Raw genomic sequence first — 15,908 nt, forward strand, 5'->3', positions numbered from 1 at the left:
TAAATGTAACATGTGTATTACGTAGACTTCTTAGGAGGAGGAGTAGCATTTTGTAAGCCCCAAAAGAAAGTTAAAAAAATCAGTTTTTAAACATCTTTGCTTTTGCCTGAATATTGACCGAACAACTTCAAATTGAGTACAGAGTGCAATGGAAATACATCTCTGATGTAATTTAAATTGTAATTGTTTGACAAGTCCCTGAAAGTCTATTTTCGTAGATGTTTTTGCCCATTGTGTTCACACAGAGGGACCGTGAAGGCTCCCTCTTGGGACTGCAAGGCTGGTTTGCTGCTGGCTTGACCAAGGCCGGCAGTGCTCGTCATACGTCCCCTCTGGGCCCCACTTCCCTCCTGGCCGCCCCACCGGCCATGGGGCTTCGCTGGTTTCTAAGGTCCCTTCGGTTACCTCCCCTTAATGAGCACTGTTCCTGGCTCGTCATCCTAATCCAGTTGAAGCTGAGACTGGGTCGATTGCTCAGCTCTCTCTTCCCTGCCCCAGACCTACTACCTCATTCGTTGTCTCCTCCTCCACTCTCTCTAAATTTTAAAATCATTTGCTCTGATTCTGGAGGCCAGAGTGGGCACTTACTTCCTTCAGTCTCTCACTGGTGGAACCCAGGAAATGGGGCACACAATGAAGGTGATGCTGACCTTCCCTGAGGGCCTGTGGCAGCCTCCAGCCTGCCCTTCGGCAAGCAGATGCCCACAGAGATAAGACCAGCCAGATAAGAGTCAGCCAGAGTAGGGGGCACACGGCCCGGGGGGCCGCAGGGTCAGCTGCTTCTCCCTGTGCTCAGCCGTTTACACTCTGAGTCCCCTCGTCCTGAGAGCACTGCCTGCAGGGGTCTTCAAGGAGCAGAGAGAAAGTGTACAAAGAGTGGCTACCAGCTTTGTCTCGTGTGGGAGTCACCTGTGGGGCCGTGAGACCCAGGAGGCCTGAGTCCACCCCAAGAGATTTGATGTAATTGGTCTGGGGGACTGGGGGTCGGGGTTCCCAGGCTTCCCAGTGATTGGTTCTGATGTGCACTCGCGGCTGAGGCCCACAGGTGTAAAGCTGACCCAGTTCTTGGTGGAGAGTAGGTGCTCTGTAGTTGGCAGATGGGATTATGATAGTTCAGTGCGGGAGAGTGTTTTAGGTAAATTGGAGGGAGAGACTCCGGGGGGCCTTTCAGGGAGGCAGTGGCATTTTACCCAGCCCTCGAAGAAAAGAGCGGTGATTACAGTGTGAGCAGAAAGATCCGGATGTTGGAAAGCCTGGTCCACTGATGTGAACCAGTGCTCAGATATCTCAGTATTAATACATCTCTGTGGTTTGTGTTTCTGTCCTCACGTTGTTGCAGGTCCATACCCTTATTGGATGGATCTGAGGGTGGTGCTTATATTCATTTTCTATTGCTATGTAACAAATTACTCCAAATCTCAGTGTCTTAAAACAATAGTTACTATCTTTTGCTATCTCTCTGGGTCAGAAATACAGATGGGGTACAGAGGGATGGCGTGTCCTCCTCTGCATTTGGGGCCTCGTCTGGAAGACTTGAAGGCTGGGTTCCATTCACTCACATGTCTGGGTTGATGTTGGCTGTTGGCCTCGCTGGGGCTATCAGCTGGAACGTGCACGTTTCCTATGACTCGTGGCTGGGTTCCCAGGGGAAGCATTCAGAGAGACAGGGAGCCAGGCAGAAACTGTATGTTTTTTATGACCTAGTCTTGGAAGACTCATAGCATCAATTCCAACTGATTTTGTTAGAAATGAGTCACTGAGTCCAGCCCGTATTCAAAGGAAGGTGAATTAGATTCCTCCGTTTGAAGGGAGGAATGAAAATAATTCGTAGGATTTGTTAAAAAACCTCCACATTACGTGACAGTCTAGCTCCTCTGGCCTGGCAGGGCTAGAGCCTTGGGTTTGGGACCTGATGACAGGATTTCAAGTCCATTGCTACCTTTTCCAGCAGCAGGTGAGTCCGACACCTTCTCTTCTTTCGTGCGGTTACAGGAAGGGCCACACGAGAGTCAGGTGTGTGCAAGTGTTTTCCTCTCTCTATACCATGCACATTATTCTTTCGTCCTCTTCTCACCCCTTCTCCCTTGAATTGAGGATGAACAGAGAGGGCAGTAGTTTCATGAAGAATGACATGTGAAACCGTAAGATCAAGTAGCAAGGAGAGATGAGCATGAATACAGACAGGGTTCTCTTTACTTCCATATAACTTAAAATGGTTCTATTGTCAATCATAAATATGCTTTTGGTAGGAAATGGTTACTGCAGATATTACTGAAAATTATTTCCAATTCTTGAAAAACGATATTTTTATTAAAAATATAAAAGTCTTCCAAATTACATACATGAATGTATGTACAAATAGATAAGTGAACGCATAGAAAGAGAACTGGAATGATACACACCAAACCAAGTGGTCATTCCAGGAGAGGAACATGAAATGAGGGAAGAGGGAATTTTTCAATTAAAAAAAAAATTTGATGAATTTCAGTATTGTTTTTTTTTTTAAATTAATGAGCATATATAACTATTGTTTTTAAGAGATGCTTGTGCAGTATTGGGTGGGGAGAGGACAGAGGCTGGCTCCGTAAACGTCTGTTTTCTGTCATATTTTATGATTGGTCCCATAGGAGCTGTTATCTGAGCGTGATGGGCCTCGCCCTCGGGCTGAGGGAGGAGGAAAAACAGCCAGATCCAGCAGGTGGGGATGGGGCAGGAAGAAGGGGGAGTCAGCGTGGAGCCAGAGAAGAGGCAGGATGGGGTAGAGTTTGAAAGCCCACTGTTGGGGACGGTCAGAAGGAGCCCAGGGAGCAAGGAGCTTGACAGAAGCCTCGGAGCCCTCGCCGTGCGGTTCCTCGAGTGGACACATGGCTCTGCGGATTGATTGTTTCCAGAGTGCGGCCAGCTTCCTCCCGGAGAACTTTACAGAGCTCTCGATTGATTCAACAGGACAGATGACAGGTTGTTCCCACCTGCGGGTTTTCTTTTGCCCCAGCCTTGCTTGATCTTTCCTGGCTTTATTCTTTGACTAGGAAAGAAGCTGGAATTCTGAAAAGTTGCTTAGCCAACTCTTGAGAACAAAGAGGGCCTTGTTCAGGGGTATACATGTCAGCTTTTGGAGGAGTTTAATTCATCAGCTCGGATCTCTGCTTTTCAAGTCCTTGCTCGAGTGAGCGCTGTGGAGAGGCAGGTCACCGGCTCGAGGCCTGTGCCGGCTCTGGTCACACCAGTAAGTTCCGCCCGGGCAGGTGCAGGCCACAGTGGCCCTGACTGGACACTGTAATGAACCCAACAGAGGGAGGCAGCCTTTGTCACTGTGTTTGGTTTGCCCGTGGCTGCGTGGACGCTGTTGTGAGTTCCAGGATTTCCATGGACTGATCGCGTAGTCCACCAGAGTGGTATTGACCCAGAATTCAGGAGCTGGGAATGGTACTCCCTTCCTGCCACTGAAATTTCCCAAGAAGTTACCAGCGCCGACTGGGTTGGGTCCTGGCTGAATATGAACATGGGTAAGGCCTGGGGCATGTAAACCAGTCCTGAACTTGTTCCTGAAGGTGGATTTATTTTCCCTGGGGACGGCAGTAACTTTGAGCCCTGAAAGGGGCTATTTGAAAAAGCTACTGTATTGTGTGTTAAGTGGCACCCTACCCCTGGGGAGATTTGTGGGCAGTTTCTGGGAGCGCGGGGATTCTGGCTCCCCGTGGAGAAGCTGTGCCAGTAACTGATGGCATTACACGGCCAGAATGAGTGTGTGGCTGCCGTTTTCTTCATTGTTGTCTCTCCATTTCCTCGACAGGGCACTTTGGTTTGATGCTGTGTCAGAAGTCTGATGATGAGCTACTGGAACGTGGAGCGGAGGAGCCGAGCGCAGTACCGCAGGCATTTTCTGGTGGACAACAGTGTGTTTCACGGTGAGCTGCCTTCTGTATTTAGGGAGCTGGATCTTCTATGTTGGTTCTGACACTGCTTGATTCCAGCACTCTGGATGCAGATAGGGTATAACTGTGGGGTTGATCCGAGAGCCCGAGTGAACCTGTTGATGGACAGTCACCCGAGAAGCCCCCTTGGGCACGCCCCCTACTGGGGTGAGCAGTGTGCCCACCCCGACAGCTGTGGTGGTGTTACGCTCTCTCCTCACAGGTTGGTCCGCGTCAGGGCCTTTCCTCTTGTGCTACGTGTCCACTCCAGTGGCATCCCTCCTGAAGTTTGAATGGTGGAGGTCTGGGCCCACTGTGGCCTTGCAGGTACTGGTGTGCTTATCCCCAGCTTGGGTCTGGCTCATCAGGCCACGTCCACAAGCAGACTGTTCGCAGCACCCAACCATCACTATCAGGGTGGGTCACAGCAGTCGTGAATCAGAGAGTAATCAATATTAGTCATTTTCATGGCAAACAAGATGAATTGCCTTTGCCCTGCTGGTGTGTTTGTTTTGTGGTATACAGTCGAGGAAAAGCTGTGTCTACCCTGCTGTCAGGATGCCCTTGAGTGAAATTTATGTAGGAGCCAGAGATTTATGTGTTGCCAGAATTTTTGGAGTAATCTCCGTCAAGAACTGGTGAGATTACAGAGAAGAGTTTTGTGGGGAGTGGAGTGTATTTAACAATTCTGTGGTCTAAGCTGTCTTCACCTTTCTAAGTTTGGCTTTTCTTCCTCAATTTGGTGACAGCCTTAATGTTTATTATTGCTTTAATTAAGTTTAAGGTAAACTTAAGCTTACTTCACTAAAGTGCTTTAGACTTTCCTGTGTCTTTTCACATTCATCCTCCCCCTCGCTGTGGGACTGCCCAGGTGGACGTGATTTCTAGCAAGGCCAGGACTAAAGCTCCGGCCTCATGTCTGCAGGCCGGCTCTCTGGGCCTTGCAGTGGGGAAGGGCCCTTACGAGGGAGATGGGAATCGTGACCTTACACCGTGGCCCCGAGTTCTGCCTCGTGTTCTTGTAAACCTGATCTAAGGGTCCTGTTCACTGCTTCATCTCATACAGTGTTTGCTGTGTGGTACTTTCTGTTACAACTTTAGTTGTATGAAAAAAGAATAGATTTGGGCTGGCCCGGTGCATAGCAGTTAAGTGCGCGCGCTCCGCTTGGCGGCCTGGGGGTTCACAGGTTTGGATCTTGGGCATGGACGGACGCACCACTTGTCAAGCCATGCTGTGGCAGGTGTCCCATATACAAAATAGAGGAAGATGGGCATGGATGTCAGCCCAGGGCCAATCTTCTCAGCAAAAAGAGGAGAATTGACAACAGATGTTAGCTCAGGGCTAATCTCCCTCACACACACACACAAAAAAACAAAAGACAAAAAAACAATAGATTTGATAGTCAAAGAAACATAAGAGTTAGAAAAACTAGCTTTATTTTTCATTTTATTTTGTGCCAGTTTTGAAAAAGTTCAGATTTAAAGCTTTCGTTCAGTTTTTTAGAATGTCTCTGTCCAGAGATCTCAAAGGCTGTAACGATTTGAAAACGATTTCGTGCGTATTTAGCCATTGTACCACACTTAGTGTATCACTCTATTGCAGATGCTTGTGCTGAGGGCTCAACGAACACTGTCATATCGAATCCTTTCAACACCTTTGCAGCAGTCATCATTCATCCATTTTGTGGATGGGGAAACTGAGGTTGTGAAGTGGTAATCTAAAATTCAGACCCTGATCTGCTTACCCCCAAAACCTCACGATTTCTTTTCTTCCAGGCTGCCGTTTCCATTTCATAATTTGAGGGAGAAATTAACACTCTGAGAGGTTTAAGTTCTATTTGGTAGTATTTGCTCTGCTGTTAACGCTCAGTGTATGATCTTGAGCAAGTCATATGATCCTTCAGGTTCTCAGTCTCTCCTCTGAAATGAGCGTGCTGGTCCCTGCGGTTCTGAGGTTCTTTCTGGTTCTCTCTGAGATTCCACTGTCATGCTTCTGAGAATTAGTGGCTGTTCTTTTGTGAGCTCCCTCGTCACTAAGCAGCAGGTACGCAGGAGGGCAGCAGAGTACAGAAAACATGCATAGTTACTTGTCGCCTCTGAGAATTACTCCTTTGCGAGGATTTAGAGAAAGTAAATCTTCCCGACATTAAAAGGATTCAAGCCAAGTAGAATTATGATCTGTTCGTTTATAATAAAGCGATGGCTTTAAGTATTTCCAATACTGTAAAATATCACTTTGGATGTCTTTGCCTAAGGGTATGTAATTTGGGAAAGAATACACCTGCTCTTCCTCTGTATTCACCTGTGCAGAAAGTTATTGCCTGTTGAGACAGGAACTTACTGACCTCACTGGACGATCGTGAGAAGTCCTGGTGTATTTTAAGCCGAGGGAGCCCTAGTGATGCTGTCTTTGTGGAGGGTTCAGAACGTTCTGAGAAGGGGGACAGGACGCTGTGAGTCGGGCACTTGGAGTGAGCAGTGGGGTGCTTCTTGCTTGCCAGCTTGGCTTCTCCTTGTCCATGTTGATGACTCTTCTACATAACCAAATCAGTCCAGACAGAAAGAAACAGAATCTCTTCATGATAAACAGAAAAGAACCATTTCCTCTGCAAGATAAGAGACTTTTAGGACATGCAGACTCAGCTGTACAGATCGTGTGAGCCAGACTCTTTATATACACAGATTTAAGCAGTATTCCCAGGAGAAAAGAGCTACATTAAAATGAAGACTCTGCAGGCTAAAATGGTCAGTAAAACTTAAAATAAAAATGCACGACTGTATACTGTTTCATAGTTCATAAGACGTATTCGTAGCCTCATTTTCTGAGTGTAGAGGTGGTATGTCCTCCTTGAAACAATTGTGAAAATTGCCCACAATCCCACCACCCAGAGAAAACACTGTTCATCGTCTGTCGGTCTTTTATCTACTATTTCATCTTCTAGCAGTCCTGACGTAGGGATGGAAGCTCTGGGAAAGTCGGGAAGTGGTGTGTGCTGGCTGACAGTGGTGAGCTGGCTGAGCCGACCGACTTCTGTGTCCGTGATGAGAGGAGCCTGTTAGGAATCATGCGAAGCTGTTGTTTATTTCCCCCTTGTCTCTCCTGTGCCCAGATTTTTAGGGACTCTTTCGAATCCAGAGGGATTGTGCACCTGTCAAAGCAGCCAGTCACTGAGGTTTTCTCCACTTGGTGTTTATTCTCCTGAAATGTGTGAAATAGAGAACACACTTGGGCCAAGAGTGATTTGTGGAGTGTGGACTTTGCTTCACTGGCTTCTACTTTTTTTTTTTTTTAATTTTATTTATTTATTTATTTTTCCACCAAAGCCCCAGTAGATAGTCGTATGTCACGGCAGCACATCCCTCTAGTTGCTGCATGTGGGACGCGGCCTCAGCATGGCCGGACAAGCAGTGCGTCGGTGCACGCCCGGGATCCGAACCCGGGTCGCCAGCAGCAGAGCGCACACACCCAGCCGCCAAGCCACGGGGCCGGCCCACTGGCTTCTACTTTTATAAATTATTCTTATTTGAAAATTACCTATACCCTCAGCTGTTTTTCTTGGTTGCAGCGAATTGCAACATTTTTCTTTGACCTAGGACACAGATTCTTAAGCCAATAATCAGTATATTTGCAATTAATATACACAATTTCTTATGCACATAAGTTTTTCCAAATATTTGAGTTCCTTAATAGAATATACTTGGAAGTGATTTAAATTTTGTTTTCATGCACTGCTGGTTATAATTGTGATGTTGGAAAAAATTATTAATTGCTTTCCTTTAAGTTATTTTGGTATCATCCCAGCTTGTTACATTGAAATTTATTTCTGTTGCTATCATGTTGTTATATGAATGTTTGTGAATGACCATCACAAATCTAGACTAGAAAGGTTCTGAATTGAATTATGAGTGTCTCTTACTGTCAAAGGATAAGATTAAGGATAGTTCTCTTATTAATGTCTCTTAAAAAAGTACCTTTTATGTACTTTTACTGCCTCACAACAACCTTCTAATGAAACTTAATTACTTTAGTTAATTAATTAAATGAATTAGTTTCTATCCAGCCTCCTCTTTCTGGACAGGCCTGGTCTGCGATGTGAGGATAGAGACTTGACTGCCAGTCTGTGAGGAAAGGAGGCTGGACAGGGACCAAGACGAGTTCTAGTTCCCTGCTGACTGTGTCGCCTTTGTCACCTGGGGGATTCTCAGTTTCCCTGTCTCTAAAGTGAAGGTTTTGCCAGATTCCACAGCTCCCTGTAGCAGCAGTGTCTGAGGCCCCTGTGTGTCAACATCAGGATGGGTGTGTGGTGAAGGGAAGTGTCCTCCAGGCCAGGACGTGGAAAGGAAAGGCTGGCAGGATGAGGAGGGAGAGGGGGAAGGACTTCCTTTTGACTGTAAACTTTGCACTTAGCTTTGCACTGGCAAAAAGCTCCATTTCCCTGTAGGGAGAGAGGTGTGTGTGTGTGTGTGTGTGTGTGTCTGTCTGTGTGTGTGTGTGTAGGGTTGCTCACGAGTGCCTGGTGACCATGGAGAGACCAGCAGCTAGGACTGACAAGCAAGCTTTCAGGACAAATGTCATTATATTTGAAAAGAAGAGTGGAGAAGTTCCCCCTCGCTGAAATTCCATCTTTATTGGAAAAAGAAAGAAGAATGCCAGATCCTGCCTGGTAAATGTGAAGTGAATTTATGAAATTATGCAGAAGTGAGTTATGTTCTCATTAATTTAGGCCAGTTTATTAGCAAGTTGCGACTTGGGCAGCCGGCCTGCTGTAGGGAGTGTGGGCACTGCCAGATGGTGTTAGAGTGTCGTTTCTTCCTGGGATGAAGCCTGGCTTTTCCAGGGAACGACTGTACAACATCCACTTCTAGGTCCAGAAGACTCTAGTGCACACAGAACTCCTGTTAACGCAGTGACAGTGAGCGTCACTAAGATCAAAAGTATTATCTCTTGGAGAGGGATACTGCGTGGAAAAAATTTCAAAGACAAGTTGAGAGAACGAGTTAAAAAAAGAAGCTGTGTTTTAAGGAGAAAGTGAATTGAGTCATTTACATTTTATAGATGATAATGGAACTAGATTCCTACTTAGCCACCCCCCGCCCCCACCATGGCCACCAAGGCAGGAAGGGTGGGGCACGTCCGCAGGTCTGTGATGCTCAGGTGTGTCCTGCAGAGAAGCCAGAGGCACTGAGGGCACAGGCAGGCCCGACCACGAGGCTCCTCCGGGCCACCCGCCAGCAGGCTGCTTTGGGTGAGTTGTTCCCTGTGGGGCCGAGTTTCCAGGTCAGCCTAATGCTGCAGTTCAGGACAAGTGACCTCTACACTCCTTTCTGAGTGCTAACATTTCAAGAAAGGCTTATGTTTTTTGACTTCCTCTCCTCACCCTAGAAGCTAATTAGAGAATTTGCTGTGAATTGAGTGACCAAATTGATTTATGCCCTTCTTCCCTCATCTGAGACAATCAGAGCCAGGAGTGGATACTTAGGTTCAGTTGTCACCTTCATGTGAGCTGGTGTGAAACAGACGCGTCCATCACCTTCTGGGAGCATGTGCTGCTCCTTCATTTTGGAGATACAGAAAATTCTCAGTCAAAGCCTCCGTGAAATGCTATTTATTTATTTTTTAAAATTTAAAGTTCTTTTCTTTTCTGTCTTTCTCCATGATGGGCCTTCTGTTTGTGACTGGTTTATGGAGCATCTCAACTTAGTGTAGCATATACGTGAAATTGTTCTATTTTTCTTCAATTAATGCTTTTTAAAAGTCCTCTTTGCAACATCTTGGGCAGATTCTGTTACTTTCTGGCTGCGTTTGGTTATCGAGGGTCTAATCTAGTTTAAAATGTTAATCTCAACCTCACTGAACTCCCGTGTCCTCCCTTCCCTCCAGCACAGGCCTGGCCTGGCTGCCAGGGGCTGAGGGTGGAGGCTCCCTGGGTCTGCCAGCTTCTGCCCCTGATGAGGAATTCAAGGCCCAGCTCCTTAGGCTTTGGCACAGGGAGGACAGGTGGGGGATGCAGAGGTCTCCCACCCCCGCATGGGCCTCTGTTGTACCTGATGGTGTGAGGTGGTCGGGACTCCTGTGGATGTCAGTTCCACCCTGGCGCCTGTCACCAAGGGCCCTTCAGAGAGGACCTGAGTCTCCCTCGAGCCCACCCGTTGTCCGCACCTAACTCTCTCCGTCGGAGGCACAGCTTCCCTGCCTGAGGACACTTGGGCAAAGGTCAGGCCCGGCCCTGTCTCTTCTCTCATGTTTCCTCACGTGGAGTTGTGCAGGCTGCTGCGGGCTCTGGGGGTGGGATGGGGTGTGAGGTTGCTCCTTCCTCTTCCCAGACCTGCTGAGCAGTCTCCTTTTGTCCCGTCTCACACTGCTGTGGGAGTTGCTCCCACAGCCATGGGAAGTCTCTGCATCGTTCGTTTCGTGGCTCTTCGTGTCTCTGGGTGCGGGGAGCTTCCTCCCACCTCGGTCCTCAGCGTGTATCTCCTGCTCCAGGCTGTGGGCTGTGCACGTCAGGAGGGCTCAGGTGAGGTGCCCGTGAATGGATGGAATCCCACCCCCGCACCCCTGACAGTTCCCTTGGATCCCTCTAGAGCCACCCCAGGCTGGTCCTTGTCCACTTACATTTTGGGATAGGGCGACTTTATTTCCCCAAAGGTGCTGGTGTTCTTTATTGTGCTTGCTTCTTGCAAGATTGTGTAGCCAGATTGATGAGAACCAGGCAAGTCTAGATTTATAAAAATCCCTGTGGAGACATCTCACCCTCCTTTCCCTGTCAGGAATCTAATTTGATGAGAAGATCTTGCTGGATGACTGAACCCACTGTGATCTCTTGTCATGCTTTCGTGTTGAGGTCCTTCACGTTCTGGAATAACCAACGGATGAAAAGATCGGGTGAAGCCACAGCAAAATGGCCACTTGAAGACCTGGTGCCTGGGACGCCCGGGTGGGTGACAAGTAGCCGTGTTTGGTCTTTGACGCTTGAGCCTTGGTTCTTGTCGGAAACAAGCCTATGTTGTTAGGTGAGGTCTGTGCCCGGCCTTTCCCATTAGACTCTCAAGTTCTTTCTCTTCAACTGTGGCCGTTGGGAGTCCCCAAGCAGATAGGCCCTTGATTGTTTAATTCCTTTATGCTTGGGAATACCAATTCTAATTACTAAATTAGAAAGAAGAAGAAATATCTAAAAAAAAGTCAGCATTTCCTTCAGATTTGCAGACTTGTCACATTTTAAATGGTTACTTATGAGAATTATTTCCCCTTAGAACTGTTACAGATTTAAGCCTTTGTTCTTTAAGCTGCATTTCCATAATTATAATTAATTTTCTTTGCTGTCTCATTTTCCCAGTTGTGTTTTCCTCTCGGCACCTAACGTATGCACAGAGGCTGACAGGAGAATGAGGTGTCTTTCCACGAGTCGATTCAGGGTTCTTTGAGGGCAGCATTATTATTTAATCAGCTATATAAAAGATCCAGATTTTTTTCTTGGACCCTGGGAATAACTATTAGTGGTCGCATCTGTAGTCACAGAACCTCCTTCTCCCATCTATCAAAGCAAAGACTAAACATCGCAGTTGGTCCCTTCAGACTGTGAAATGAAGAGTCGTTGGGTTGACCATGTTTTCTTAGGACTCATTCCTTCCAGCAAGTGTGCTTGAGGTTATTACAGGTGCCAACTATGGCTCAAAGGGGTATTCAGGTTTGTTATTTAAAGCCCACAGCGGACTGTGAGGTGGTTCACCCCCGCCTACAGCTTCCGCTCCATCTCTGCTGACAACTCCCATCGGGCCTCCCTGGCTCAGGCTGCCCCTCTGCTCCATACCCACGTGTCCGTCCTCCTTCCCGACGTCCTCAGACTCACATGTCTAGGCAGGTCCCCCCCTTCCCCTTGGTCCCGTGGTGCCGTCCGCCTTGCAGCCTTCTCCGGCCTTCCCCTCCCTCTCTGCACCCCAGCCACGCTGGCCGTTGTGTTCCTTGCCCGCAAAACCTGCCCCTTCACTTAGCCAGCTTTCAGCTCATCCTTCAGGTCCCAGTGAAGGTCCCGTCTGCGGAGAACCCTTTCCTGACTGCCGAGACCGGGTCAGGCCCCTGCATGCTCCCGTCACCCTGTGTTGCTGCCTCGTTGCACTGTCACTGTTGTAAGGACACAGTCAGTTTCATGATAGCCAGTTTAGTTTCTGTCCCCTTCCTTCCAAGTTCCAGGAGAGCAGGGCCTGTTCTGACTTGTGTCTCCAGGACCTGAGAGAGTGCATTCCGTCAGCAGGTGCTCCATAAAACATTGCTGAATGAATTACTCATTTCTTTTCATAGGGGAGACAAGAACCCCTACCATGTGGCTGTTTCGTGCTCTCTGTGAGGTGGGCCTGAGTCACTGTGCTGTGTTGTGTCCTGGTTCTCTGCCTGCACACCCTCTGCTTTCCTTCATGCGTGCTTTTGCCTTGGAGAACGAAGGCATGCCACAGCACCTTCCTTCCCGAGCCTGAGCATCCCACAGGGGCTTCCTTCCCGAGCCTGAGCATCCCACAGCGCCTTCCTTCCCGAGCCTGAGCATCCCACAGCGCCTGCCTTCCCGAGCCTCAGCATACCACAGGGCCTTCCTTCCCGAGCCTGAGCATCCCACAGGGCCTTCCTTCCCGAGCCTGAGCATCCCACAGGGGCTTCCTTCCCGAGCCTGAGCATCCCACAGCGCCTTCCTTCCCGAGCCTGAGCATCCCACAGGGCCTTCCTTCCCGAGCCTGAGCATCCCACAGGGCCTTCCTTCCCGAGCCTGAGCATCCCACAGGGGCTTCCTTCCCGAGCCTGAGCATCCCACAGCGCCTTCCTTCCCGAGCCTGAGCATCCCACAGCGCCTTCCTTCCCGAGCCTGAGCATCCCACAGGGCCTGCATTCCCGAGCCTGAGCATCCCACAGCGCCCTCCTTCCCGAGCCTGAGCATCCCACAGCGCCTTCCTTCCCGAGCCTGAGCATCCCACAGGGCCTTCCTTCCCGAGCCTGAGCATCCCACAGCGCCTTCCTTCCCGAGCCTTAGCATCCCACAGTGCCTTCCTTCCCGAGCCTGAGCATCCCACAGGGCCTTCCTTCCCGAGCCTGAGCATCCCACAGCGCCTTCCTTCCCGAGCCTGAGCATCCCACAGGACCTTCCTTCCCGAGCCTGAGCATCCCACAGCGCCTTCCTTCCCGAGCCTGAGCATACCACAGCGCCTTCCTTCCCGAGCCTGAGCATCCCACAGCGCCTTCCTTCCCGAGCCTGAGCATACCACAGCGCCTTCCTTCCTGAGCCTGAGCATCCTGGGGTGCTTTAGAAAAGATTTCTACAAATGTATAATGCGTTGAAATGGAGAAGGACAAACCCATTTCTTTGAAAGAATTTCTTAGACTTTTTGAATTCATTTAATAATACTTTGCAGAATTTCCATGTTGGTTATATATATGTTTATTTTATTCAACTCTGAAAATGGAGGTTTCACTCATTAAAATTACACTATTAGTAAAAGCTCTTTAGTTGCAGTGTTTTGCTTGCTATTAAAATTCTCTGCCGCTTGTGTCTGAACATCTCCCATCACAGAGCAAATGTTGTCTCTGGGGTGATTCTCCGAGACAGAGAGCAGAGAACAGACCCGCACAAACAGCAGCCCCTGTTTTCTGGGAGAGAAGAGGGGAGGGGGCTGGGGGCATGGGAGGAGAATAATCAGACAGCACAGGGCTTCTTTAAGAGTTACGAAGACGCACTTTTATTTCAGATTTACAAATAAGGAAAATGTCAGCATCCCGCCTTTCATCTGAGAATCGCAGGCCCGGTGAGAGGACAGGCCTGACCCTGGGCGGCAGAGTCCCTCTGAGGAGTGGCACCGACCCACAGGAGCTACAGAGATCCTGTGGAAGCACTTTCTGTCCAATTTTGTTGGGTCGGAATATGTGACTGACAGATAACAGTGTTCTCAGCATTTCTCGTATTTAAATGTGGAAGATGGTAACTTATGTCCAGTTAGAAGGGAGAACAGTGAACACGTTCTCTGTTATAGAGAGAATAGGGGTAGCGTCCTATTTTTATTTCTTGCCAACTTGAAATTGAACATCAGTGCGTATCCACAAATGACTGTTCTCTGAAATTACACCAGTGTCAGAATTTCAAGGTATTGGGCTTTTAAGCTGGAAGCTTCTCACCTCCAGATGTGGAGACGTGTGTTAACCAACTCTTTAAGCCAGTGGTCCCAGCCATGGCTGCACACTGGGATCACCGCGGATGTAAAACATTGGGTGGGTCTCAGCCCAGAGGTTCTAATTTAATTGGTCTTGGTGTGGCCAGGCCTCGGGGGGTGGTTTACAACTCCCCAGGTGGTTCCTGGGGGCAGCCAGTTAGATTCCAGTGGGTTGAAAACCCCAGACTTAAGGTGATAAATACACATTGTCTCAACAGAACTACAGAATTCGTGAGTTTGATAATGGCTGTTTCTTGTGATGACGGCCTATATTATAGAGTCTTGAAGGCTCAGGAAGGGGGCACATCTAATAAGATTTGGACACAGTAGTGTGTTTGAACACAGAAGAAGCAGGAGAATGCAGAAGAGTCATATGTTTGCGATTTTGTGGATGTGGCTTTTCTTTAAAATTTTTTTTTCACTTTATTTTTTCTGATGATAGCAATACATGCTCACTGTAGAAAAGTTGTAGAGTACAGAAACAACTAAAGAAGCAAGGAGAATAATCTCTAATCTTAGTGTGTGTCTTAAGTCTGAACTTTCTTAAAAGGATTTTAAAACCAAAGACTAAGTCATGATTCTCAACTCCGGTTATAAATTAGAATCTACTGTGGTGCTTAAGAAATGCTGGTGGCTGGGCTCCACCCACCCACGCCCAGTTAAGGTGGGATCCGGATGTCTTCCTTCCTCCCTCCCTTCTTCTCTGTGTATTTACCCATGTGTCCATATCCAGGTGTATTCATCTTCAGGTGATTTTGATGCCCTGGCGGGTGAGCATCACTGGACTGAAGTTGTTGATTGACTACAATATTGGTCTGATCAGTAAACTAACCTGATTAGTTTACTGATTTAATACAGTATGTAATTATTCTCTAGTTTGGGCAAAAGTGAAACATGAAAATCTTGATTTTATGCAGAGGAGTGGGGGCAAGTGATAGCTCACCTTCATATGGTTGTTTTTTCTTTCCCAGCAAAATTACTTCATACTCCTTTCAATATCATGCTGTCTTAGTGCCCTTGAAGTGTGATCTGTCTTAACTTTACAGCTGGTATGTCTGTTACATGATACAAAGATATACCTTGAGCAGCAGCTGACCTCACAGTGTTGTCTGTGGCCTCCTGATGGTGAACAGAAATACTTTAGGAAGGTTCTTAACCATGGCAGCAGAGAATGGATGAATAGTGTTTTGTTTTGATTAGTCCATAATGAGGACTATGCAGTTCACAGCAGGATAATTCAAGAATGGATACAGACCTAAACATGAAACGCAGGAACTGGGAGGAGAGTACCGTCACTGGGAAACATTGTGTGTAATCTTGAGTCCTATCGGAACTGCGTTTGTCCATGCTGGAGAACTAAGGGGTGCCTGTAGACTTGGACAAGCACACCTGCTGCTGTGGAAGGCAGGCTTCGTTGACCTCCATTGCTCTACATCGAGGAAGCTCATGCTCAGGGTCCCATGCTGGTCCACAAGTTTCAGAGTTGTGAAGGAGAAATCTTGTCTCCTCAGATGCCTCCTTCTTTGCACATGGGGTTGTATGAGGGACACACAGGAATTTGGGGCCGACGTGAAGATAACCAAGTTTAGACCTTGTCAGGAGGAACCAGTGGTCCTGTACGCCCATGTTCTTGGGGCACCATCAGGGCAGTTTAGGGCTGGTGCTGAATCAGGGTTGTCGTTAGAACTGGCAATGCTGTTGCTTTACCAGTGTTGTCTCTTTTAGGTCTTTCTACAAAGCAGTTTTACAGATAAAACTCAGAGAGGTGAATGGTTTGCCACAACTCGCGTTGTTAGATTATGGTGTTCA

General features: G+C 48.0%; 1 protein-coding gene across 8 annotated transcripts in view; it reads left to right on the top strand.

Annotated features, from left to right (window-relative positions):
- The window catches only part of PLCH1 (phospholipase C eta 1), a 221,633-nt gene that overhangs the window by 20,606 nt on the left and 185,119 nt on the right, over positions 1 to 15,908 (top strand). For all 8 annotated transcript variants that reach the window (XM_058550512.1, XM_058550540.1, XM_058550559.1 and 5 more), the window contains exon 2: positions 3,794 to 3,908. In XM_058550512.1, coding sequence (XP_058406495.1) covers positions 3,827 to 3,908 — 82 coding nt within the window. In that variant the 5' untranslated portion in view covers positions 3,794 to 3,826. The remainder of the gene's footprint in view (positions 1 to 3,793; positions 3,909 to 15,908) is intronic.

This window comes from Diceros bicornis, chromosome 2 (assembly GCF_020826845.1).
Source record: "Diceros bicornis minor isolate mBicDic1 chromosome 2, mDicBic1.mat.cur, whole genome shotgun sequence".
Classification (NCBI taxonomy): domain Eukaryota; kingdom Metazoa; phylum Chordata; class Mammalia; order Perissodactyla; family Rhinocerotidae; genus Diceros; species Diceros bicornis.